General features: G+C 48.1%; 1 protein-coding gene across 1 annotated transcript; it reads left to right on the forward strand.

The window, feature by feature from the left end:
- The first annotated feature begins 179 nt into the window (after positions 1-179).
- Positions 180-24,035, forward strand: CTCFL (CCCTC-binding factor like). The gene is made up of 10 exons (XM_010991626.3): positions 180-304; positions 732-954; positions 4,627-4,797; positions 5,090-5,223; positions 7,449-7,569; positions 8,225-8,374; positions 10,593-10,753; positions 13,601-13,783; positions 18,719-18,842; positions 22,462-24,035. The coding sequence occupies exons 1-10, from the start codon at positions 194-196 to the stop codon at positions 22,608-22,610; spliced, it is 1,527 nt and encodes a 508-aa protein (XP_010989928.3). The 5' UTR covers positions 180-193; the 3' UTR covers positions 22,611-24,035.
- The last annotated feature ends 1,949 nt before the right edge of the window (positions 24,036-25,984 follow it).

Genomic DNA, 25,984 nt, shown 5'->3' on the forward strand with positions numbered 1-25,984 from the left:
CGAGCAGCTCATCCTGACCCTGCAGGCAGTGCACTTCACCTCGGGAGATGTGGAGCCGCCGCACGAGGGGGAGGTGCAGTTGCTGCTGCAGCGGGCCGGCGGCGGTCTACAGTCCCTGGTGTGGCTCGGCGAGGGGTCCCCTCCGAGCCTGCACCAGTGTGTGGCCATTAGCTTTCAGGAAGAGGTGTACTCGATGCAGGAAACGGAGGTGATGCAGTTTCACGTCCTGCAGGAGAGTGTGACCGTGGCCAGTGAGGACAGTGAGCTAGCAGTGAGCCTGGCAGAAAGCACTGAACTGATTAAGGTACAGCTCATTTTCATAAAAAGGAGGAAGGGGAGAGCCAGGAAACTGTTTTGTAGAGTTGCCCTTTGAACAGTCTTAGGTATGGACAAGCAGTTTAAAATTTGCAGTTTAAATATTAAATGCACTAAAAATATTCCTCAGGGAAATTCTGGGGGACTTCCTGTTGTTTTTTTAAGAGTTTAAAAAGTTACACTAGTTAGAATACTAGAAGGAGCACTGGGTTTTTTAAATAGCATTTTGTTTCGCCACCCAAACCCTTGATGCTCAGTAATTACAACTTAAGCATTTTGGTTGCAGTAGACAATCCCCTGTGCATCTTTAATTTGGGTTTGTTTTTTTTTATGGATTCAATGGTTTCATTAAGGCAAAGAGTTGAACCAGACTCATTGATAGAATTGCACTTGTTTGAATACTTTTTGTTGATTAGCTTGAGAAAGCTCAGAAGGAGGAACAGCTGCTGGCCGAAGAAGGAGTCAGTGAAAAAAGAGAAGAGCAGTTTTTTCTTGTGGAAGCGAGGCCAGGAGATGAAGGAAGCGATGAAATTGTTCTGACAATTTCCAACTTGAATATGGAAGAAGAAGATAAAGCGGTCCCCTGTCAAGCACCTATTGAAAAAGCCAACACTACAGAAAATCAAAAAAAGACAAAGGGTAGGCCAGTTCATTTGATATAAAATACTCTGCAAACAACAGGCTGTGGTTTGTCTTTAGGGGAGGGGAGATGGTCATTGAAATTTTAAGTGGTTGACTTAGTTGCTCACAAAATGTCAGGAAATGGGAGACATTTTGAACTAATGTTCTGTATTGTGAATCGGATCCAAGGGAGTTTTGCTTTTTGTGCAGAAATGTTTTAAAAGCGTGGTAAAGATGCTCCCGCAAAGCGCTGTGCACCTAAGTAGAAGGTTGGGTCCTGATCTGCTTCCCAGTTTGCAGCCCCGGGGGGTTGGGTGTCTGATGGAGACAGAGCAGGTGCTTCAGGGCCAGGAGAAGGCAGGTGTCCAGAAGGCAGCAGAGGCACCTTCAGGGGAAGAGATGTTTAGGTGAGGCCAGGAAAGAAAAGAGGATGAATCTGCACCCTCAAACGTTACCTGTTTGGCTTTTTAAAAAATACTAGTTTGTCACTTAATTAAATCAAGAGAGTTCAACTCCAAAATCTCAACTTCTAGCTCATTTATAAAAAGTCGTATGTGGCAGTCCTGGCTCTGTTTCCCGCTCCTAGCAGCGGGTGGCCAGGGCTGGAAAGTGACCCAGTCTAGAGAGCCACACTGCCACCGCTGTCCCTTCTTACATGTGGTTAGAGTTGGCCATTTAGGCTGCCTGCCTTTGGCTTCAGTGGCTGCTGGCATCTGTCGCCTTTGCTGAACGTTAGTTTTTCATATACTTCAGTCAAGAGATCCGACCCGCAAATTCCCAACTCCTCGCTCATCTTCAGGTTTTTAATATATTTACAGTTTTGGGCAACCACCTCCACTAATTCCAGAATACTTTTATCACCCTGAAAAGAAAAGTGTACCCATTAAATAGTCTCCTCTGGGCATGTCGTTTAAACAGTCGCGCACAGGTCACCCGGGGCCTTTGTGTCTGGATTCCCTCACTGAGCATGATGTTCTCAGGGCTCACCGTGTTGTGGCTTGTGTGAGCACTTCATTCGTTCCCCCCGAATAAGGTCCCATGGTGTGGGTACACCGTGTTTTATCGGGTCATCCATTAGTCAGCGTGTAGGGTGTTTTTGCCCTTTAGCTATTGGAAATGGTGCTGCTGTGAACACTCAGGTATCGGTTTCTGTCTGAACACCTGTTTTCGGTTCGAGTGCACACCTAGGAGTGGAATCGCTGGGTCGTATGGGTACTCTGTTTCACTTTTTTGATGAACTGCTAAAATCACAGGATTATAAAAATTGTTTTAAAAAATCGCAGCCGTCCCAGAGAGTGTGATGAGGTATCGAGCCCGTGTTTTCCGTTTGCCTGTCCCTGATGACTAACGACGTTGACTATCTCTCCTTGTGCTTGTTGGCCGTGTGTGTGTCCTCTTTGAAAAATGTCTATTCCAAGCCTCTGCCCATTGGTAAATTGGTGCCTGTGTTAGCGCCCCAGGGCTGCCATAACAAAACACCACAAACTGGGTGGCTTAAAACAGCAGAAATGTATTCTCTCGCAGTTCTGGAAACTGGAAGCCCGAAATCACAGCGTGGGTACAGCCCTGCTCCCTTGGAAGGCTCTGGAAGAGAGTAAGTTCCGTGCCTTTCTCGGAGCCTGTGGTGTGGCCGCAGGCCCAGCTTTCCTCGGGCTGTGCGTGCATCCTTCAGTCTCTGCCTCTGTTGTCACACAACGTTCTCTGTGTGTCTCTTTCTGTGTCTCTCTTCCTATAAGGACAGCAGTGCCGTTGGATTAGGACCCACCCTTATCCAGTGTGACCATCTGAACAGATCAATCTGCAGAGACCCTGTTTGCAACTGAGGTCATGTTATAGATGTTTGCCATTAGGACTTCAGCGTATCTTTGGGGGCACACAGTTCAACCCCAGAATTCAAACTTCTATTCCAAGTTTGTTGAGTGTTTTATCATGAAATGGTGTTGGAATTTGGGGAATGCTTTTTCTGTTCCTATTGAGATACCATGTGAGTTTTTTCTTTTTCTTTTGTTAATACATTGTATTACACGGAGGGGTTTTCATGTACAGAACTTCCCTTCCGTTCCTGTGATAAATTCCACTTGGTCAAGATGCATAGTCGTTTTAATATGCCACTGGCTTTGGTTTGCTAATGTTTTGTTGAAGATTTTTGCATCTGTATTCATAAGGGATATTGGCGTCTAGTTTTGTTTTGGTGTTTTATTTCTTTGGTATCAGAGTAATAACCAGCCTCGTGAAACGAGTTGGCAAGTGTTTCCTACTCTTTTCTTCTTCTTTTTTTTCTTTTTTGAAGCGTTTGAGAAGAATTGATGCTCCTTCTTTAGGCAGCTGTTAGAATTCTCCAGTGAAGCTGTCTGGTCCTGGGGGGGTTTCTGTTGGAAGGTTTTTGATGAATGATTCTATCTCTTTATTGGTTGCAGGACTGTTTGGGTTTTCTGCTGCTTCTCGAGTTAGTTTTGGTACTTTGTGTGTTTCTAAGAATTGTCCATTTTACCTCGCTTACCTAGTTTATTGGCACACACGTGTTTGTAGTATTCTTTTATAATCCTTTTCATGTCTGTGTGGTTGGCAGTAATGCCCCCACTTTGCTTCCTGGTTTTAGTTATTTAACTTTTACCTTCTTTTTGCTTGGTTTCAAGTCTAGATAAAGTGTTAATGCTGATCTTTTAAAAGAACCAACTTTCAGTTTCACTGTTTATCTCTGTCTCGCCTTTTTATTTTCTGCCCCATGTCCCTCCGCTCTAGACCTCATTATTTTCTTCCTTCTCCTAGCTTTGGGTCTAGAGTTCTCTTATTTCTCTAGTTTCTCAAGATACAAAGTTAGGTTATTGATCTGAAATATTTTTTCCTTTTTATGTAGGTGTTTACAGCTAAAAATTTCCCACAGATCGCTGCTTTCGGTACATCCCGTGAGCCTTGGTGTCCTGTGTTTTCACGTTCCTTCACCTCACAGCATTTTACAGTTTCTTTGGGATTTCTTCTTTGACCATTGGTCCTTGAGGAGTCTGTGGTTTAACTTCCACATGTTTGTGAATTTTCCAGATTTCCTTCTGTTGTCAGTTTTTGATTTCATTCCATGATGGCCAGAGGGCAAGTGACTTCTGTCTGTTTAAATTAATTGGCACTGGTTTTCTGGCTTAATATATGGTCTTTCCCGGAGAAGGTCCTCTGTGCACCTGAGAAGAATGTACATTCTGCTGTTTTGGAGTGCAGTGTTACATCGGTTGTCCGGTTAGTTTGTAACGTTGTTTAAGTCTTCACTTGCCCTGATGATATTCTGTCTAGTTCTGCCCATTGTTGAGAGTGAAGCGTTGCAGTCGCTGTTACTGAAGCATCTCTTTCCACCTTCAAGTCTTTCAGTTTTTGCTTCAAGTGTTTGGGGGATCTGTTATTAGGTGCATGTGTGTTTGTACTTGTTATAGCTTGGTGATGGTTTAACTCTTTTATCATTACATAGTGGTCTTGTTTTGTTCTTGGTTTTTTTTTTTGGCAACAGTTTTTGTCCGAGCCTCTTCTATCTATTAGTATAGCCAGCCAGCACTCTCTCAGTTACCACTTGCGTGGAATAGCTTTTGTCAAGTTTCCACATTCGGTTAAAAAAATGACGCACCAAGTTACTTTGATGTGTTTACATGAAGTTTGAACACCTACAGAAAGATCTTTACAAATATATAAACTTTGTTCCTCCTGCAGAAGTAAAACAGACCTTCCGCTGTGACGCCTGCGTGTTCACCTCTTCTAGAATCTCGAGCTTTAATCGTCATCTGAAAACTCACACCGGTGAAAAGCCCCACGTGTGTCACCTCTGCCTGAAGGCTTTCCGGTCTGTTACTCTTCTGCGGAATCATGTCAACACCCATACAGGTGAGCCGTGGGGAGGGATGTTGCCTTCAGTGATGTGTGTGGAGGCCTGCGCATGCGTGCCAGTCCACCTGCTTCTGTCTTTAAACAATGCAATTTTTTTAGACTTTAGTTTTGGTTGAAAGCATTGGATGTTGCAAAGACTTTTCACGTGTCTCTCTGGCGTGTTTATGGTTGAAAAAGCCTCTTCTCAATTCTTAAAGAATTTTGAGGCTGTAATTTGTAAGTTATAATTTCCTAGGAAAACTTGTAGCTAAATCTCGTTTAAAAGAATAAACCACGTGATTTTTTACAGGAACCAGGCCCTACAAGTGTGGCGATTGTGACATGGCGTTTGTCACCAGTGGAGAACTTGTCCGACACAGACGTTACAAACACACTCACGAGAAGCCCTTTAAGTGCTCCCTGTGCAAGTATGCTAGTGTGGAAGTAAGTGGACCTTTGTACTCAGAGTTTCATGGCGGCTTGTTAAGATGTTGCTGTGAAAGTTATGTAAGTTAAACTGGGAGGAGAATCTCTTACAAAACAGATCTTACTGAGGACACTGGTCATACCTCTATGTGGTAAACAGTACTCAGTTTTCTGAATTGAAAATAGAAAACAGGATTTCTTTTTTCTTTGATTACCAGCTAGTGAGAGCTATATGTAAAGATGTATACATCACAAATAATAGTATTCGTGGTCCTTGAGAAATAATTCTCAAGTTTGGTAAAATGTTCTGCCCAGCGTTTTATGCAGTACTCTTTCCACAAAACTCAAAATGTATTTGCACTAGCGTAGAACCCAGATGCAGTGAACTTTGCTGAAATGTTTGCTTTCCCCAGGGGCACTTGGTTAGGTGCAAAGAAGATGCAAACGTGGCCGTTCCTACTCCTTGTGACCTCGACCACCTTTTTCAGTCTTCAGTTGTGTGTCATGGTCATTTCAACTAGATTTTTTATTTATACCTTCCGGCAGGTTTAGCACACCCTCAGGGAAATGGCAGGAGAACAGTGCATTCACTTGCCAGTGTCAGTTTTCTGCAGTTAACTTTTAAGGACTCCACTCTGTAGTAGGACACCTGCTGGGTCCTGATTTTTGAGGCCCGCCCCCTGCCCGGGAAGGACGACACACTCGAATGGCAGTGAGTTGAAGGGGGCGGCTGAAGTTTAAGTACAGTAGTGACGCAACCATGTTTCATCAGTAGATTTCACAGACAGGGTCAGGATTTGCTTCCAAGAATTTTTTTTTCTGCCATTACTATTTTTAAAAATGATTTCTCATCTGAGTTAAAGGTTGTGATTATAACATGGAAACACAGGATGCGAGTTTCAAAGAGCAGAGCCATCTGAGAACCCCAAGCCCGGGATGGACTTTCTGTTGGGGTCCTGCCCATTCTTAGTGCCAACTTCGGAGCTCGCTGAGACCCTTCTCTGGGGCCCTGAGTTGCCCACAGCCTGTAGGGGGTGCGGCCCCAACATATGGACCCTCTACAGCTGCCATCGCCCCGTCTTTGCAGTCTCCGGGTCTTGCTGGTCTGGTCTGAGGGGGAGGAGCCTAATCTCCCATTGGTGCCCTCCCTTCACACAGGCGCCGGCAGGAACACAGGAAGCTGGGTGCAGACCTCACCAGCTCCTCCCCGCCCTCCCTTCCAGAGCGTCCAGAGCAGGTTCCCACACCGCCCGGGCACATGCTCGACTCACCCGACCTTCCATGCTGTAATTTAAAGAATTCTTTGTATTTTGCTTTCTGATAAACTCAGATACCCTTTTTATTTTTTGCCCTAAAAGTCTAAGTGAAATGTTTTGGTTTGAATCCTGTTTTCCATTCCACATCTTCTTTTGTTCTTGAATGTTCTTTAGGCTTCCGGGCACCTGGCCACCCACGAGGGAACCAGGCCGAGTGTAGCGTTGGCTGAGAGCCCGGCGGGCTTTCCGTCCTTGGCGGCCCGAGCCTGGTGGGGTCCCTGCTGTTCTGCCCACGGTAGATCAGGGCCTGGATTGAGTGACGCAGAGTAAAAGCAGTTCTGGAAGGTCCAAAAACAGCCAAAAAGGGATCAAGTGGGTGGGACGTTTGCCTTTTAATGAATTGCCTGGGATACATAGTTAATCAAATTAGAATGTATTTTCTTCTACTTAAAAGTACTCCTTAGGAAGGCAGTGCCAGCGCAGAGACCCTGTCCTTAACGTCAAGGCAGGCCTCCCCGATCCCTGTGCCATCGGGTCCGCGGGACTTGGGGTGTGACGTGCCTCAGACGGCCGTCAGCCCACGGAAGAGCTCGTGTTTCCCTGTTCATGCAAACACAAGGCTGCTGGTTCTGCGGCACGGCCTGAACTTCGCAGCTCTGGGGAGGAAGTTGCCTTAGAAATGAGCATAAAACCGTGAATGGCGCTGAGCAGCGAGATCTCCATCCTCCCTTGCAAAGTGAAGCCGGAGACGAGAGTCTCTTAACCTGCTCGTTGTCACCAGAGGGTCCCGCACGCACGCGCACCAAATGGAAAACACCCTCCACCACAGGGCAGGAAAGGCCACTGCTCAGCCTGTTTCTCGGGGTGTGAAATAGACTCTGATGATAAAGTCGGACTCATTTAAATCTCTTTTTCAAGGCTGCTTTATTGCAGGCTCCACAAGCTTGATGCTTCCATTGCAATAACTACCTTTCGCTCATTGACTAGGCAAGTAAGTTGAAGCGCCACATCCGCTCGCACACGGGAGAACGCCCTTTTCAGTGCCACCTCTGCAGCTACGCCAGCAAAGACACCTACAAGCTGAAGCGACACATGAGGACACATTCAGGTAAAGGCATCTCGCGCACCGAACAGGGGAAGCACAGGTGCGTCTTTACAAGTGGCCTCGTGAAACTTACCTCTGGTGCAAAGTTGGAGTTTGTCAAAACAAAGTTTTGACTCAGGGACGCTGATCCGTGCCCTTGCGTGTACCTAGCATTAAGGGAGCATAACTCAGCACATAAACACATGTAAATACCACGTGGAGACCCCACCAGGATGAGCGGACATCGTCAGCTGTTTGGTTCCATAGGTTTTCCAGGCATTTAAAAGCCGACCCCTGAACTCACCCTTTAAGGCAAAACATAAAACAAAGTGTGCTGGTTTTATGCACACACATTTGGTTGTGTAAGGAGCCACGTGTTACGTGCGCTTCTGGGCTCTCGACGCCAGGGCGAGGAGCTAGGTGTCGGTGGTGAGCTGTGAGGAGCCCGCAGGTGTTGGGGGAGGCGCCCACCGGCCGCTGTCCACGCAGCCGGACGGCCCCTTGTCCGAGCTTGATTTAGGCACCTGGCTCTAACTGGGGGGTTAGACGCATGAGAAAGGGGCTGACGAAGGAGTCTTGGGGGAAAGAACTGCTTTTGGCTCCAGGGGCCTCTGGGGGAGCGTCAGGCTCTCGGGGAGGAGCCCGGGGCAGAGGGTCACTGCTGTCGCCCGTGTCCCAGGTGAGAAGCCCTACGAGTGCCAAGTCTGCCACGCACGCTTCACCCAGAGCGGGACCATGAAGATCCACGTCCTGCAGAAGCACAGCGAGAACTTGCCCAAGTACGAGTGCCCGCACTGTGCCGCCATCATCGCGAGGAAGAGCGACCTGCGTGAGTGTCCGGCTGAGTGAGCTCCTTGAGCGGCACTGGGTGCTGGCTCTTCGGGGAACTGGGCGCCTGGGCCTGGGTTTTTGTCCACAGGTCCTGTGGTGCCATCTTGTGGCTGGATAGTGTAAGTGCAGGTTCCGAGTCCGCCCCGGCCAGTCCAGGTGCGCAGATGAGCTCTCGGGGGCACTTGAGCTCATAAAGCACTTTCACGGGTGGATGTTATTTTATTCCCTGTTGGGCCTGTTTTTATGGATGACGAAGGGGATCAGAGACAGAAAGCGAGCTGCCCCACGGTGCCCAGGACCTGGGTGCTGGGAGGTGGCCTGGTTGCAGGTTCTGATTCTTTATTAATGTTCCCTTGTAAGAAGCAAGACGTGGTTCTTCCCATAAGGAGCTTGCTTCGGTCTTAGAGCCCAGGTGACATGAAACCCACACTGTGATGTGGTGAGCCCCCTAACAAACAGTACGAGGCGCCGCGGATCAAGAATGGATGTCACTGTGAGCGAGTCCAGGTGCCACGTTAGGAGCTGGGGTCGCACCCCGCCTGCAGGGAAAGTCTGCCTGTGCGTAGCAGTGGGCAGTGGTGGGGGTGACGGTGGGTGAACCAGCCTCTCTCCTTTGTTCCAGGGTTCCTGGCCTCCCATTTTCCATGATCTCTTTTCTCTTTCCAAAATACATAATGCTATGATATTCAAAATATGTCAACAAAAATAGAGTCCCCAGTTTGCCCAGAGAAATTCTAGAGATGTAAGGCACTGTTTTGAGAACTTTTCTGAAAGGGTATAGATGTTTACTCAAACCTTAACTTTTTGTTTTATCTGGAACATGTGTCAGTTGCAAAACACAGTCTAGTGGGACCTGGTAGGGCACAAGGGTCGAGAGCCAGTTGCCAAGAAAGGACTTTTGGGGGCGGGAGGCAGGTGGAGCGAGGGCAGGAGGTAATTAGGTTTATTTATTTATTTAATGGAGGCACTGGGGACCCAGGACCTCGTGCGTGCTAAGCACATGCTCTACCACTGAGCTAGACCCTCCCCTCCAAGAAAGGACATTTTTCACACCACAGCAAAGAAGCACAGGTTACGTCCCACCTGAGTAGGCAGCACACCCCGTGTACCCCATAAGATGCTTTATAAACAAGCGAAGTGTCCCCTCCTGTGTGTGAGAAATAGAGCTCTTTGAATGACTGAGTCAGCGCATCTGGGCTGCACCTCTGCCCTGCACTTGTCAGTTTTTGTTTGGCCTCTTATTCAAAGGATCACAAAACCGCCGTGCTCTAGACCCAGCTGAGCAGAAGTCACCCTGGAGCATGTCTGTCGATTATGATGCAGGACAAACAGCACTGACTTCTAACGGAACGTCCGGGCTTTAAGTTAGAATGCAGGGGTTCTGTGTTTGTCATGTAAAACCATCTTACGTTATCCTAAAGGTCCACCTGCACTGTGAGGCTCTCAACGTGCTCTGCTGAAGGAGCCAGTCAGGTCCAGCATGCCCTGCCTCATGCAACGCGTGACTCCCCGTGAAAGGGCAATAAAATGAGATGTCCTTATGCTGTTCGTCCAGAGCAGCAGTTTTTAGCTGGGAATGATTTTCCCCCCAGGAGAGACGTCACGGTGTCTGGAGGCACTGTGGCTGTCACAAAGCGGGGAGGCCGGGGCGCTGCTGGCCCCAGCAGGTGACTGCTGCTGATGTCCGGCCCCGCACAGGACCTGCCCACCCGCGGAGGAGTTAGCGCGCCTCCAGCGTTAACACCGGCGCATCTCGTTTTACTGCACTTTGCTTTGCTGCGCTGCTCAGGTACTGCGTTTTTTACAGAAGGAGTTTGTGGCAGCCCTGCCTGGAGCAAGTCCATTTCTCCAACGGCGTTTGCTCACTTCTTGTCTCTGTGTCACGTTTGGATAAATCCCACAATATTTCAAATCCTCCACCAGCAAAAAGACTACGACTGGCTGAAGGCTCAGATGATGATTAGCATTTTTTAGCAATGAAGTATTTTTAGATTAGAGTACGTACGTTGTTTTTAGACGTAATGCTGTTTGTTGCATGCATAACAGACTGCAGTATAGCGTAAACATGAATTTTATACACAGCTGGAGCTGACCCTGCGGTGTCTCTGCGGTCTGCCCGTGGAGCCCAGGCTGGGAACCCCTGTTTGGTGGGTAGGGAGAGGCAACCTCACGGAAACAGTCCTCTTCTCGCCTGTGACGGTCTGTAACTGTTCCAGGTGTCCATCTGCGCAACCTGCACACTTACAGAGCCACGGCGATGGAGTGCCGCTACTGCCCCGCCGCCTTCCACGACCGCTACACCCTCGTTCAGCACCAGAAAACGCACAAGAACGAGAAGAGGTTCAAGTGTGAGCACTGCGGCTACGCCTGCAGACAGGTGCACCGTGGGACAAGCTGGGGGCTGGCGGCGCGTGGATGGGGGGTTGGAATGAGATGCTCTGTCACTTGGAAAAAATTTTTTTAAAGCCATGCTTTAAAAAAAGAGACTATTTAGAATAACCAAAAAGTAGCCACAAGCCGAGAGTTTAAAGAAACCGTTCTTGTTTTGGTTTTTTGAGGGGTGAGATAATTAGATTTTCTATTTATTTATTTTAATGGAGGGACTGAGGATGGAACCCAGGGCCTCATGCATGCTAAGCACATGCCCTACCACTGAGCTATCCCCTCCCCCCTTAAAGCAATTGTTCTTGAAGTGTGGCTCACGGAGCCCTAGAGGTCCTTGATACCGACCAGGATCAGAAGGTCAGAATTACTGTCACGAACTAGTTATAACACCTTCTGCCTGTGTGGCCCTGGCACTGGAGGTGCAGCAGCACTGGGGCTGCCTTCACGGGACCCAGGTGGCCACGCCAGGCAGGCCCGCGGTGCTCCTCACCTTCATCTCCCGGAGCACAAAGGAAGGGCAGTTTTCCTTAAGAACATCCTTGACAAAGCATGGAAGTTACTCACTTTATTCACTCTTGAGCCTGGATGCTCACCTCTGTAACTGTCCGTGTGGTGAGCTAGGAAGCCATCATAAAGTACACTTGCGGTCCTCTGGAGGGGGACACACCCCCTGGGTTTCTGAGTTGCCAGCTCAACAAGCCACTTTTTTATGAATCCCTTTTTTTACTTGAAAGAACAAGTTACAGCCTCTGCTTGTTCCACTACTGATGGTAGTTATTAGACATTTCCTTGAGAACTTATGAAGCGAGCCTGCCACTTCAGGGCAGGTGTATTGCTAAGCATACGATTTCCACTTTCAAGAGGAAATTAGAATTCAAATTTTGGAGCACTTCTACCCCCCAGCATGAGCTTGGCGGCTTTCTAATACTTAAAAGATGTTTCTAATGAGACTGGAGTGATTTTAAGACAGCAGTTTCTTATAGCATATATTCAACATTTAGAAGCTCTTCATAACTCAGTAAACTGATATTTTCCAAATGACCTATCTATTATTTTGCAAAATCACGCATGGGTAAAGGATCTATTCAAAGTATGAGATAAGTCAACAGATTTTAATGTAACAGAGCATCACGAGTTCACTGGTGTGGTTTCAGGCTCAACGTTTTAACCCACTTTGGAGAAATTACCACGTCTTGAGTTTCAGTACAGTATCAGAGAACATCTGTAATTATTTGAAAAAAGCTATAAAAATTCTGCTCCATGTCCCAGCTGTGTATCTGGGAGAGCAGACTCCCTTCCCCTGTGCCAGCCACGACGGCACGCTCCAGCAGGCTGAGGGCAGAAGCTGTTTTCTTTTAATAAAGTTGCCAGACTTAGAAATAAAAATAGAGAATGACCAGTTAAGTTTGAATTTCAGATAAACAGTGAACACTTTCAGATATAAGTATGTTCCAGAGTGCAGCCTGAATTTTAGCATGAGGCCAGACGTTAATTTTCGTTTGTTTTAAGAAATAGATAATGGATGTTTACAGAAACATAGTGAATATGTTTGTAGTTATTTTTAAATGAATTTAAAGTGTTTTTACACTTTCTTCATTTCTCCGTCGATTTCTAATCCGGTCGGTAGTGACAGCTGTCACCCCCATAAACACAAGCCCCCTGGAGTCATCAGGGACTGTTTAAGAACATAACGGGTCCTAAGACCAGAAATTGAAGAGCTTAACGGCTGCTTCGAAGCGTCGTGTGCTACTGTGAATATTTCACTGCAGGTCACCAGAGGTGGAAGCTAGTGCTTGCGGTGTTCCAGAGTGCGGGCTAGAAATAGGAAATGCTTTGAATAAAGGAGTCAGAGTTTTCCTTGTAGACTTTGAGCATTAGGATGGTCGGGTGCCCCGAGCACAGAACATCTGTCACGATGAACTAGGAGGGCTCCCCGGAAGCTGGATGAAGCCTGGGGGATGGTTCCAGGGAGGGTGAAGCCCCCGGGGTTTGGGGAGCAGACCTGGAGTACCTGGAGGCAGGAGATGAGGCCGGAGCACTGCTGGGGGTGCTGACCTACCTTCCCGCTGGACCCTGACTCCTGGCAAGAGACCAGGTGATGCTCTCCTGAGAGGAGGGAGGAGAAGAAAGGTGTGTGGGGAGGTGGAGGATGTTCATGAGAGAAAGGCTGGAAGAAAGAGTGTCAGGCAGGGCTTTGGCCTGGGCTTTGCTTGACTTCATGTATACGTTTGTCCTGACTCACCAGTGACTTACTCATATAAATCTTAGTCAAAACTTCTGGGGGTTTCTTTGCTGAGAACAATTATTTTCACCGCCATGCTTTTGAATCATTGTTAAGATGGTTATAATCCTCTCAGGAAGTGGGCGGGAAAACACTTAGATGCTTACTGTCCTTCCAACCTCAGATGTCCAACGAATTGAAACCCAAGTGATAGATTTTCAAGTTTGCAGGTTCCATCTGCCCTTTGTCAGTTCAGGTCATGACAAATAATTCTAGAAGTCAGGCTGCAAGCACATGAGGCCTTTTGGAGGGGAGATTGATTATGGGGCCCCCTCCCGAGCTGTGTTCTGCTGCACCCGCTGTGGGACTGCAGGAGCAGCTGGGTCAGTCGTGAGAACTTGCAGACCCGATGGCAGGGACCGTGTGCGAGTTTGTCTCCCGGGACCCAGGCCGAACTTCCACGTAGTGCTGTGCTGAGGGTGCATTTACTTTGTTTTTTCCTTAAAAATGCATATATCTTTGGGGAGGGGAAAAAGGTATTACTCAATAAATAATGTCTGAGACGAAAAAATTCCTATAAATAGCTAAGCCATTTGTTTTCGTCCCCTCCCCTCCCAGGAACGCCATATGACAGTTCACATCCGTACCCACACTGGAGAGAAGCCGTTTGCCTGCCTCTCCTGCAATCAGTGTTTCCGGCAGAAGCAGCTGCTGAATGTGCACGTCAGGAAATGCCATGACACCAACTTCACCCCGACCGTTCACGAATGCCCCCGATGTGGCAGAGGCTTTTCCCGCTGGGTAAGCTCGCTCACGGCAAATCCTCCTTGAAAAGGCCCCGCCCTCCCCCAGGCACGTGTCACACTTGGGGAGTTAAACCTGGTTATAGAAACTTGCCAGGACTTACGGTAGCATCTGTCATGCCAGGAAAGTGGTCAGCAGTCTTTTTGGAGTCACAAAACTCTTGAAAATCTTATAAACGCGTGGTCTACTTTCTGTGTAAAAGACAATCCTGCAGACAAAAGCTCCTAATGGTTTCAGGCAGTTCTCAGACTCCCAGTAATCCACAGACAAAGAACTCCTGTTTTTAGTGTAACATTTTTAAATTGTCCCTGTGGATTAGATTTAGGCTACTTCACAGAGGTAACTTAATTTTTAGTATGTTCTATAGAAATTCTTAGAATATGCTCTTGGTACTGTGCAGAGAAATACATTTACCCCTCAACTTTATTTTATTTTTTAGGTGTTGTATTACTTCTCTATTGCTGCATAACAAAGTGCCTCAAAACTTAGTGGCTTCAAACAACAAACATCTATTATCGCACAGTTTCCGTGGGTCAGGAAGCTGGGAGCGGCTTGGCCGCGTGGTCCTGGCCCAGGGTCGCTCTCGACGTTACGGTCAGAGCATTGTCAGGGGCTGCGGCCACTGGCCGGGCCGCCGGGCCCACATCCAATGTGGCGCACCCGGCATGGCTGCTGGCAGGACGCGTCAGTTCCTCAGCATGTGGGCCTCCCCCCGGGCTGCTCAGGTGTCCTCGTGACCCAGGGCAAGTGGGAGAGAACGGGGAGGGAGCCACAGTGCCTGTCGTCTCCTCGTCTCGGAAGCAACGCAAGATTCCTTCTGTTCATTAGAAACAAACCACAAAGTCCAGCCACACTCAAGGGGTGGGGGCTGAAGTCCCCTTTGAAAGAAAGAGTGTCAAAGAATTTTGGGACATTTTAAAGCCACTGCGGATGACTAGCTAGACCCCTAGACAATGTGCGTCCGCCTTAACTTTGTGAAGGTTTTAAATTTTCTGAATCTGACTGTTTTTATGGGGGAACCTATCTTTTCTCTTGAAAGAAGACGCAGGGTGGTTGTGTATTTTGGGTGGTGGCTCCCTTCTGGAGCGTTAGTGCTGTTAGTTCAAAATTTCAAATAAAAGTGGCAGCAGTGCTCCAAAAACCAGTGTCATTCGCACTGAGTGTAAATGGTCAAGAAGCTGCCATTTGGCACGAGAAACAAGACAGCTGGGAAGAGAAGAATTCAGCCTCAGAATCCCTCAGAACATAAAGTCGGGAGTTCTGAAGCTTTTTCTTCCATTCACGAAGGCATATTTGGACTTGCATCTAGAATACATGAAGAACTCGGACAACTTACTGGATCTCCTGCGTCCTGCCAGGGGGCGGAAAAGGCCCTGAGCTGGCCCGGAGCCCTGTGCTCTTCACGGGGCCTGCCCTTGGGGAAGCCAGTTAACCGGCGCCTAACCTGCCGGGGTTTATCAGCGTCTGCCTGACCTGGTGAAGGGAGATAACGCAGCTCCACCTTCTTCTGGCGCGGAGGGGACACACCTGAGAAGCACGCCTGCAGTTCCCAGTGCAGAGGCACAGGCTCACTGAGGACTAGACCTAGTCCCAGGCGTAGATCCACCCCCCCCCCCACTACTAAAGGCCTGTTCATAGGAGCTGCTTACCCAGTACAGCATGTCCAGCTGTGGGAAAAAAAATTGCAAGGCGTGTTAAACACAATTTGAAGAGACAGAGCAAACATCAGAAACAGAAGGGGCAGGGGTGTTACAGTTGTCAGACCAGGAGTTTAAAACAACTGTGATTTATACGTGGGGAGCTCTGAGGGAAAACGTAGGCAGCAACGCAAGAACGAACCGGCAGTGCGAGCAGAACTGGAAATCTTAAGAAAGAACCAAAAAGAAATGCCAGAGGTCAGCGTTGTAACAGAAATGAAGAATGCTCTGAGGCGGGAGAGCCGAGAAGAGCTGAGGAAGTGGAGAGATGTCCCATGTTCGTGGAGGAGGAAACTCGGTACCGTCAAGATGTCATGGAAGATTCAACGTGATGCCTCTCAGAATCTCAGCAAGTTATTTGCAGACATCGACAGACTGATTCAGAGGCTGACAGAGCAAAAGACCCAGAAGAGCCGACACGATATTGAAGGAGAGTAAAGCGGGAGGACTGACGTGATCCAACCTCAAGACTTACTATAAAGCTACGGTGATCAAGGCGGCGCGATGCTGGTGAAAGAACAGGTAACTGGACCAGGGGAACAGAACAGAGAGCCCAGAAACAGGCCCCCGCAAACGCCGTCAGTGGGTCTCTGAGAAAGGGGCAAAGGCGGGGCAACAGAGAAGAGGTTATCTTCTCAGGTAACGGGGCTGGAACAACTGGACACCCACGTGCCAGAGGGAGAAGAAACAGAACCTAGATGGAGACCTTACAGCAGTCACAAAAATTAACTCAAAATCGGTCCCAGACCTAAATGTGAAACACAAAACTCAAAGTCCTAGGAGATAACATAGGAATAAATCTAGACAACCTGGGGTGTGGCGATGACTTTGAATGAAACACCAAAGACGTGATCCATGAAGGAAGTAACTGGTAAGCTGAGCTTCAGTAAAATTAAACACTATTGTTCTGCGAGAGACGGTGTCAAAAGAATGAGAAGACAAGCTGCAAACTAGGAGAAAATACATGCAAGAGTCACATCTGATAAGAGACTTCTCCAAAACGTAAAGAACTCAAGACTCAGTGATAAGCTAACAACCCAGCTGAAAACTGGGCCAGAGACTTTGACACCTCACCAGAGAAGGTCTGCCGATGGCAGACAAGCATACGAAACTTGTTCCACATCACGTGGCATCAGGGAAATGCAAAGAAACACACCGAGATACCCCAGCACCTCCTGGAATGGCCAGAATCCAGAACACTGACACCACCACGTGCTGGTGAGGATGTGAGGCACCGGGAACTCTCACTCAGTGCTGGTGGGAGTGCAAGATGGTGCAGATGCTTTAGAAGACTGGAAATTTCTTATAAAACTAAACATGCTCGCACCATACAATCCAGTACTCTGCTCTTTGGTATTCACCCAGAAAAGCTGAAAGCTTACATCCACACAAAATCCTGCTCACAGGTGCTCATAGCAGCTTTACTCATAATTTCCCAAACTTGGAAGCAACCAAGACTTTCCTTGAGAAGGTGAATAGATAAACAAACCGTGGTGCCTCCAGCCAGTGGAATATTATTCAGCGCTAAAAAGGAATGAGCTGTCAAGCCACAAAAAGACTGGAGGAACTTTAAATGTGTGTTAGGGAAAGAAGCCAGTCTGGAAAGGCAATGTACTGTATGATTCCAACTAGATAACATTCTGGAAAAGACAAAACTATGGAGACAGTAGAAAGACCAGTGGTTGCCAGGGGCTGGGATTGGGGGGGTGAATGAATAAACAGAGAACAGAGGATTTTTAGGGCTCCTCTATCTCCCTCTCAGTTTCGCTGTGAACCTAAAACTTGCTCTTTAAAAAAAAAAAGTGTTTAAAAATAAACAAATAAATGAAAGCAGATCCGGGCACTCAAATTCAATTTAATTTTTTCAGGGTAAATTATTCACAAACCTCCATTCTGTCCACGCAGTAGTCCCAGTGCATCTCTATACCAGGATGCCGCAGGGCCACCCGCTTCCTCCCCAGGAGGGACCCCTGCTCTGAGTGCACCTCCTCTCTTGAGAAACACTTCCCCGACCCAGAGGTTTGCTACATTATTACTCTGCCCTCTGGGCCCTGAATGTCCATATGTTTACTTAAAACCTTACCCCACTTCGTTTTTAAAGGCTGGATGTGGTTTTGTTGGTTTTGTTCATTCATCCAAAACTGGTAACAGGAGTTCTCAGCCATGAATTTCCTGAAGCTGTAGGGAGACTGTGCTTGGCGATACACAGGCACCACTGCTTTTTGTCATATTCACAAGGGAATCCCTGACTCCCAAAGGCTTGGTTTCTACATAATCACGACATGAACCAGAGGTTGGCACACTTTTTTCTGGAAAGGACCAGATAGTAATTATTTCCAGCTTCACTGACCAGTTTCTGCCCCAGTCCCTGAAGTCTGTGATTGTAGCACCAAAGCATCTTGGTGGACATGCCTGTGTCGCATGAAACGTGCTTTACAAGGACAGCTGGCCAGCCAGACCTGTCCCGCAGGCTGTAGTTTGCAACCCCTGTGGATAGGCTTAAAATGGAGGAAGTTTGAGTAATGTTCCCCCTGCCTTTCTCTGTGAATCCTTCCTCCTCCACCCACACACCAAGCAGTCCTGAAGTCAAAAGGGGAATCAGGGGGCACGTTTTATATAATCAGCAAATTTAATGACATGCCACTGGTATCTTTCTATGGCATGTGAACTTTTTCAAACAGTGTAAGTGTTCTGTCCTACTTTAAATCACCCTGAGGGTCCATATGTGAGGTTATATCATTAACAGGCTTGACTAGGAAATCTCTGAGCTGCCTTTTTAATTCTAAATGCTGTTCACTTTTTTCATTGATGTATAGTCAGTTTACAGTGTTGTGTCAATTCCTGGTGTAACACTGCAGTTTTAATACCTCCGTGCACAGTAGGTCAGGAGAGAAGCTGGCAGAGCAGTACAGTTTCTGTGGTACGTTGTTGATTTTCATAAAACTGATGACATATTGAATTTTTGGTGTAAATATCAAGCCTCACTTTGGAGAGTAGAAGCAGTCTGAAAAATGAACTTTTCCTCATTGACATCCACAATAGTAAAAATATATTTAAAAATAAGCTAGCTTTTGGCTAGACCTAAACACAACAGAAAGGGTCACCTTTAAAAGTCATCTGTTTTGTACAGGATTTTACAAGGTACAGTGTCACTCCCTGTTCCCCAGAGCCCCATCTCTCTAACCGTGGGTTTTAAACGCTGGTCCTCATGTGCTCCGTGTCATTTCTCCGACAGAGTAACTTGCAGAGACACGCGGAGAAGTGTGGCTCAGGGCAAGAAAAGCCGTCCACCTCCAAAAAGAGAAGAAGAACAAAGAAGAGAAAGCCGGCCGTCCCCAAAGCAGCAGCCAAGGAAGACGGTACCTCATTTTAAATGAGCTGGGTTTTAATGTGACAGTGGGTGTCTCCCTGTGCGTTCTCCTGGGTGCGGAGCGTCGCTGGGCAGGGGACGCCCCCAGAGACCCTGAGTGCCTGACCCCAGAGGGCGCCTGGTCCCCCGGCTGCCCTGCTTCTGCCCCGCGGGGCAGAGTGGTGGGGCAGGGTGGTGGGGTGGGAGTGACGGCCGTGAGGACGTGGTGAGGAGGGGAGCACGGGAGCCTGGCAGGTCCGCATTCCCCGTCACACGGGGTCCTGGCGGGACGCGTGGGCACGGCGGCGGCACCGTACGCGGCCCCGCTCTCCGGGGTGGCGCTGGTGGACCGTCCCCAGGCCTAGTGGAGCTGCTGGGGACTGTGTCCATTTCCTGGGGCGGCAGCAACAACTGACCACAAACTGGGAGGTTTAGGGGTTTGTCTTCTCACAGTTCTGGAGGCAGAGGCCCTCAGTCAGGGCATCGGCTGAGCCGCGCTCCCTCTGGCGGACCGGCCTTCCCTGCCCCCACAGTCCTCGCTCCGCTGGCCCGCTGTCCTCTCCACCTCCCAGCCCGCCTTGCCCGACACACGTCCTCCTGGCGTCTCTCCCGCCTCTCGAGCCGCCCTTCTTCCTCCTCCTCTTCTGACCTCAGCTCCTCCCGCCCCGTCTCCTCCCCTGCAGTGGGCCTGCTGTCCACAGAGGGCCGGCCTCCCCGTCCACACCTGCGCCCGAGTGCACACCTGTACCCACAGCCACGCCTCCACGCCTGCGCCTGCCCCTCGTCCACACCTGCGCCCACACTCAGACCTGCAGCCACGCCCAGGCCCCGCCCTCTCATGTGGCTTCATTCCTCCAGCCCAGGTCCCTGCTGATCTGGGACTGCAGCCCCCAGAACCTCTGCAGATGGGGAGCAAGTAGTCAGCTGCCTGAACATTTAGAGCATCTCCCTGCGGTTGTCTCCAGCTCAGTCCATCCAAAGCTGAAGTCTTGTCACCCCCCACCCCCTCACTGCGCCATCCCTCCCACCCTTAGCCAGTTCTCTCCTGCAACCCTGACCCACACCGATGTCTGGGCCCGTGAACTGGCAGACTCCCTCTCGCTCACATCTGAAGCCGCCCGACACTTCCGCCCCTGCTCATGCCGAGTCCTCCTGTCTCCACCTGCTCTGGGACGCCACTCCTGAACCAACAAAGGGCCTTTTGCACACACACATCAGGCCCCTCCATCCTCACTACCCACACCACCTGCAGCCCGTTCCTTGGCCACCTGCTGCCCAAAGCCCAGGACCCAGGCACAGCCTGCCCACCCGACACCCAGCCACGCTGTTCCCCCCATCCCCACCAGGCCAGGCTCACCCTTTCCTCTGCCTGGAACGCCTCTCCTGGGTGACTGTGCCCCGGGTCCCCAGAATCTCACCTGGGCCTCCCTGATATCTCAGCTCGGATTCCTGACAGGGTCGGCCCCCTTCACATGCACCTCGCAGCCCCTCACCCTGTGCTGGGCCTTGCGTTTCTCCGATCCTGCAGGGAGTCACCCTGCCCACCTGTGCCGGGCTCTCCTCGGAGGCGGGCCTGGCCGGCAGGTCTGTCCCCGGCGCCTCCCACCAGGCCTGCTTTAGTGTCAGCCCATCCACCACATGTTAAATAAGCCAGCGAATAATGAGCACAGCCCTTTGCTGGCAAAGACAAGCAGGTGAAGTGGACCCATATCCTTCAGCCATAGTAAAGAGCTCCCGAGGCCAGGTTCCCAGGACTCCTCTCCCCACGTGGGTGGGACCCCGAGACGCCCGTATAAACGTGCGGCTTCCCAGCTAGTCGGGTGCCTGAGGGCGTCCTCCTGACACCCAAACACAGTATCTTCTTTTAATTATCTATTAAATAAGGCCCCTCAAATGGCACAATTCTACCTGGATGAGGGTAGCCTACACTAGAAGCCGAAGGGGAGGGGGCATAGAGACCCCTGAAACCGTCCCCCCGGTTGGTGACGTCTCTGCTGAGGAGCAGAGTTGAAGCACAAGGGTCTCCAGCCCGAGCAGTGGCCTCAGCTGTCGGAGGGCGGCCCTCATCCTCGTGAGCCTGAGCTGACCTCTCCCCAACATGCCTCCTGGACGCTGATGTTGAAAGAAATGAAAAAAAAAATTTGTTTTAATGATGCACAGTGGGTCGGGCTGAGCGTTGTCCCCCCGTGACTTAACACTAGTCTTTGAAACAGGACCGTCAGGGAAGGGCCCCGGAGATGCCGCTGGCATCAGCTTCCATGTGCCAGATGCAGACATGGGAAAACTCTTGCAGGTTTAAACTTTGGGGATGAGAAAACCAGTTATGTTAAGATGCTTTGCGTATTGAAGACAGTCAGTTGTGTATTCAAAGTGTGAATTGAGACAAGTAAGCTGATTTAAATTAGCCAAAACTTAATGTGCATTTCAGGGTTTGTTTTTTTTTTAATCTGTGTCATCCAGAGAATTGTCTCACTTCTCCTTTTGCAGCATTAGTGGGGCAGCATGTCCCCTACCGGGTCCTTAGGAGGTTCTGCAAGTGACTGTCAGGTGCACCGATTCTGGGGCCTCGTGTCCATCTTCCTGCATATACCGGGTCTTACTGCTCTTCCCCCCACCCCCAAGATGCTTCAAGGAATCTCAAGCAAAAGTATCTTATAGGAGGGAGGGTGTAGCTCAGTGGTAGAGTGTGTGCTTAGCATGCACGACGTCCTGGGTTCAATCCCCAGTGCCACCATTAAATAAATAAATAAACCTAATTACCTCCCCTCCAAAAAACAAAAACTGGAAAAAGTATCTTGCAACAAGATTGAACTCACACAAGGTAGAAGCTGCCTTCCCTGTGGGGTCCTCCGTCTCGCTTTCCCCATGGCCCGGTGGTGACATTCCATGGGTTTTCTAGGGAAGGAATTTAGAAACTGGGTAGAGGGTTGAAGACAGATAGGTTTACAGTGAGCCTCTGTTTTTAGGCTCTCAAAGTCAAGCTGATTATCTAGAACCTGCGGGTGAGCGGGTGGGGATGGTTGCCAGTCTGAGTGTGGCTCACAGTGTGGACCTAGCATGATGCTTGACCCAGAGGTGACTCAGGATATGCTGATTGGCCAAAGGGACAGATGCCCTGAGAGCAGCTGGCCTTTTTCGTTTCATCAGTGTCATTCCATGGGCACCGAGACAGGCCTCATGGGAGCAGCTCAGCCACTCGGTCCACGGGATCTGTGTTCAACTTACAGCAGCGGTTCTCAACCAGGAGTGACTTTTACCTCCCAGGGGACAGGTAGCAAGGTCTGGAGACATTTCTGGTTGTCACAACAGGGGAGGAGCGTGCTTCTGGCATCCCATGGGTCAAGGCCGGGGAGCGGCTAACCACCCTCCAGTGCTCAGGCTGGCCTCCATGGCAGAGAAGGATCCAGCCCTAAATGTCTGCAGAGCGAGGTCGGGAGACCCTGCCTTAAAGCACAGAGTGGAGATCAGAATGTGTGTACCGTCCTATAAATGGGAGGATTGTTTCCTAAAACGCTTGCTGTGGTGTTAAAAATGCAGTGATTGTTTCCAAAATGCAGTTGCACCGCTTATCAATTCTTATTTCTTGGGTTTATTTTAACCTTGCCAACCCTGTGCCTTTTTCCCCCAAGAAGCCACAGCTGAGGAGGCCTCCCTGATAAGCGGAGAGCAGTGCCCAGGAGGGGTGCTTCCCATGGACTTCGGAGCGGCCTTGGCGGAAAGTGAGGACCTGGGTGAAGGCATGACCTGTGAGATGATCCTCGACCTGATGGACAAGTGACGGGGCTCAGGGCGCGTCCTCGCAGCACGTAATTCCTAAAGCACGTTGCAGGGGGTTAATTTCAGCACCGCCTTTGAAACAGTCAGATTCCTGACAGTGGATAGTCGCGGTTTTTCCAGAGCTTGCAGTAGTGTCTAGAATTGTTTGCCTGTTTTCAACTGGATGTTTCGAAAACATTGCAGGTATTTGATAAAGAGCCCAAATCCCAAGTTGAAAGATAAAACCTCAAACCGATGACTTTATTCACTTGATACCGGCAAGCTGGCCCACAGGCAGTGAGCAGTGATTTGGGGACAATTGGTTGTTTCCATCGTAGAGACTGTTCAGTACTTCAGCAGACAAAGCTGGGAGACTGTGTTGAATTGGACACACCCATCGTATCTCTAATCCTATGAGTTGTAAACACAGAAGGCTAATTTTATGTCCTTTTTTTATACAAATGAATTTTCCATGAAATGTACAGCTACCATAATACTTTTAATTAGTTCCAAATTCGGCACAAAAGATCCTGATGTTATTTTTTTTTCAAACTGAGTAGAAAATGAAAAACTTGAATTACACAAGAAAACTGAGTTTTTTTTTTTTTTTCTACTTTGGTAGATGAGCAAAGGTCACTTTTGGATTTTGGATTATGTTTTTGATTATGTTCTTCAGCAGGTATGAACCCCCCCCCCATTGCATTCCATTCTTGTGTATTAGTGTATCAGTTCCTCACCCTTCTGCTTTGCTGAAACGCCTTTGTTTATATTTTTTAAATAATTGGCAAAGTGAGAAGAAACCTAAAAATCTGATAATGAAAACATGTAATTGTAAAGGATTTGTACTTTTTTAGAAGCCCCTGTAATGAGTGAGTATTTTTCTCTTGCCAATTGCAAAGATTTCCCCACATTCAAGCAGCACATGAAATGGCCTCTTCAGGACTTAAAATGAACGGACGGCCACCTGTCTTTGTCCTGAGTCATATTTTCCTTCTTTTCTCATCTCAGCAGCTGCTTTTGCTGTGAACTTTTCCACCCATCTTTTAATACCATCAGTAGGTCCTAAATTCAGATTCTTCCTTTTTCAGCTTTATGGAGATACATATAGTCGACAAATCACATGGTTGTGATGATTTGATACACAATTTGATACAGGCGTACATTGTGAAAGGACTTTCCCCATCTAGCTAACTGAATTCAAAGTCTTAAAGGCGGATCTGCTGTTAAAAATAGCCCAAGTTTAGGAAGCCCGTACAGGGTGAACACACGCAAGTAATTTCTCAGCAGGAAAGGCAGTAGATTCTTTTTATGACAGCAAATTAATTGAAATGGCACAATAAGACTTAAATCCCGTGGTCTGTTGTGTGCCGTAATGGGGCCTGTTTTGTAATAGTTTCTTATTCTTTGACTGTTGTTTAGAGATGTTTTGCAAAACTCAATAAAATGAAATGCTTTAAAATTGCTGTCTTTGTTTTATGTGAATGATGGTTCTAAAAAGTATCCTCTCTGCCTGGTGACGACGGGGACAAGCTGGAGCCCTTGTGCGTTGTTGGTGGGCATGTAAAATGGTGTGGGCGCTGTGGAAACAGTATGGCGGTTCTTCAGAAAATTAAACAGAAAATTACTGTGTGATCTGGCAATTTGGGGATATATCCAAAAGAATTGAAAGGTGGGTCTTGAAGGGATATGTGTACACCCATGTTCATCGAAGCGTTATTCACAATAGCCAAAAGGTTGAAGTAACTCAAATGTCCATGAATGGATGAATGGATAAACAAACCATGTTTATCTGTACAATGGAATAGTATTCAGCCTCGAAAAGGAAATGCTGCCGCATGTTACAACATGGATGAACCTTGTGGATATTATGCTGAGTGATATATGCCAGACACAAAAGGACAAATACTGTATGATTCCACTTATATGAGGTTCCTAGAGTAGTCAGAGTCGTAGAGACAGAAAGTAGAAGGGTGATTGCCAGGGGCTGGGAGGAAGGGGGAGTGGGGAGTTACTGTCTAGTGAGGACAGAGTTTCAGTTTGTGAAGACAGAAAGGGTTCTAGAGATAGGTTGCAAAATGAATGGACTTAACACTGCTGAACTGTGCACGTAAAAATGGTTAAGACGCTAAATTTCATATCATATATCTTACCAAAATTTAAATTTGTTTAATTTAAAAAGAGCAGATAATGTAAGAAACATGTTTCAAAACATAAACCCTGTTGGTATCTAAACACCACCAAAACTCCTTAGAAACGATTTCTTACAGGTCATTTGCAGTGTTTTGCATGTGTGACACCTGGATGAGATACTAGATAAAATCAGGTTCAGATGCTCAGCTTTGATTCATGTATGTGCCCAAATTCCAACACCTGGATAAAAGGAGAAATTCTTGTTAGTGCCTCTGCCAGCTGTGACAGGAGCAATGACAGTCGTCCCCAGAAGAGGGCAGTGGTTTCTTTCATGGGGACAGACTCCTCCAGACCTTGGAGACAGTTAAAAAACGCAAGTTACAACAAAGTCTTGGCAATCTGTTTGATCACTTCTGAACCACACAGAAAGATGAATAAAAAACTGTTTATCTTTCATAGTAACAGGAGGATTTCTAGCACTTAAGGCTGCTAAGTGTGAAAGGGGCCTTTCCAAGAACCTGGGAGAGAAGACACTGTGGGCTTGGGGTCAGAGGGCTTGGAGAGCGAGCCATCTTTGACACACTTTGGCTTAAAATAGTTCTGAGATCCAGCAAGAGCTCCTTCTGGCATGCACACCTCTTGCATAATTTAACATCTCTGTTTTGGGACAAGGGTGTTTAAATTACAGTTGTTTGACAACAGTTTTACTATATAAAGGATGCTTTTTAAACAAACCTGAGGCTTGACGCATGTCTCTGTTGTTGGAGATCAGTCACTGAAGGGGGTGGATTCAGCAAGGGCGGGGGGGGGGGTCCTGTCCTGATGGAACTTAAGCCGTTTATGTTATAAAGTTCGACAACCTTTTGAAAATGGCCAGAACTTCTTATTTTCTAGGTGTTATTTCCAGTATAAACGTTATGTTTTTGGCTAATTGATAATCTTACTGAATCGCCCCTTGAATGTCTCCCTTATGACCATCAGTCACTGATGGCAGTGCTATTTATACCTAAACGTGTTCAGTCCAAAGCCTTAGGACCTTTGGCTTAACTCCCCAACTGTTTCTACATCTCCCCATCCTCACATTGTGGTTTGTTTATTTTTAATGGAGCGTATCAGATTAAACACAGATTTTAAGTGGCAGCCTCGTTTATGGTGATACTTACACAGCTTTTGCACCATCTCCAAGATGTGGCTGTGAGTGTCAGCCTTGCTTCTGTAAATCATCGTCTTGTACAGAATGCACAGTTTAGGATGTCAGAAGACACA

The sequence above is a fragment of the Camelus dromedarius genome, chromosome 18 (genome assembly GCF_036321535.1).
Source record: "Camelus dromedarius isolate mCamDro1 chromosome 18, mCamDro1.pat, whole genome shotgun sequence".
NCBI classification, from domain to species: Eukaryota; Metazoa; Chordata; class Mammalia; order Artiodactyla; family Camelidae; genus Camelus; species Camelus dromedarius.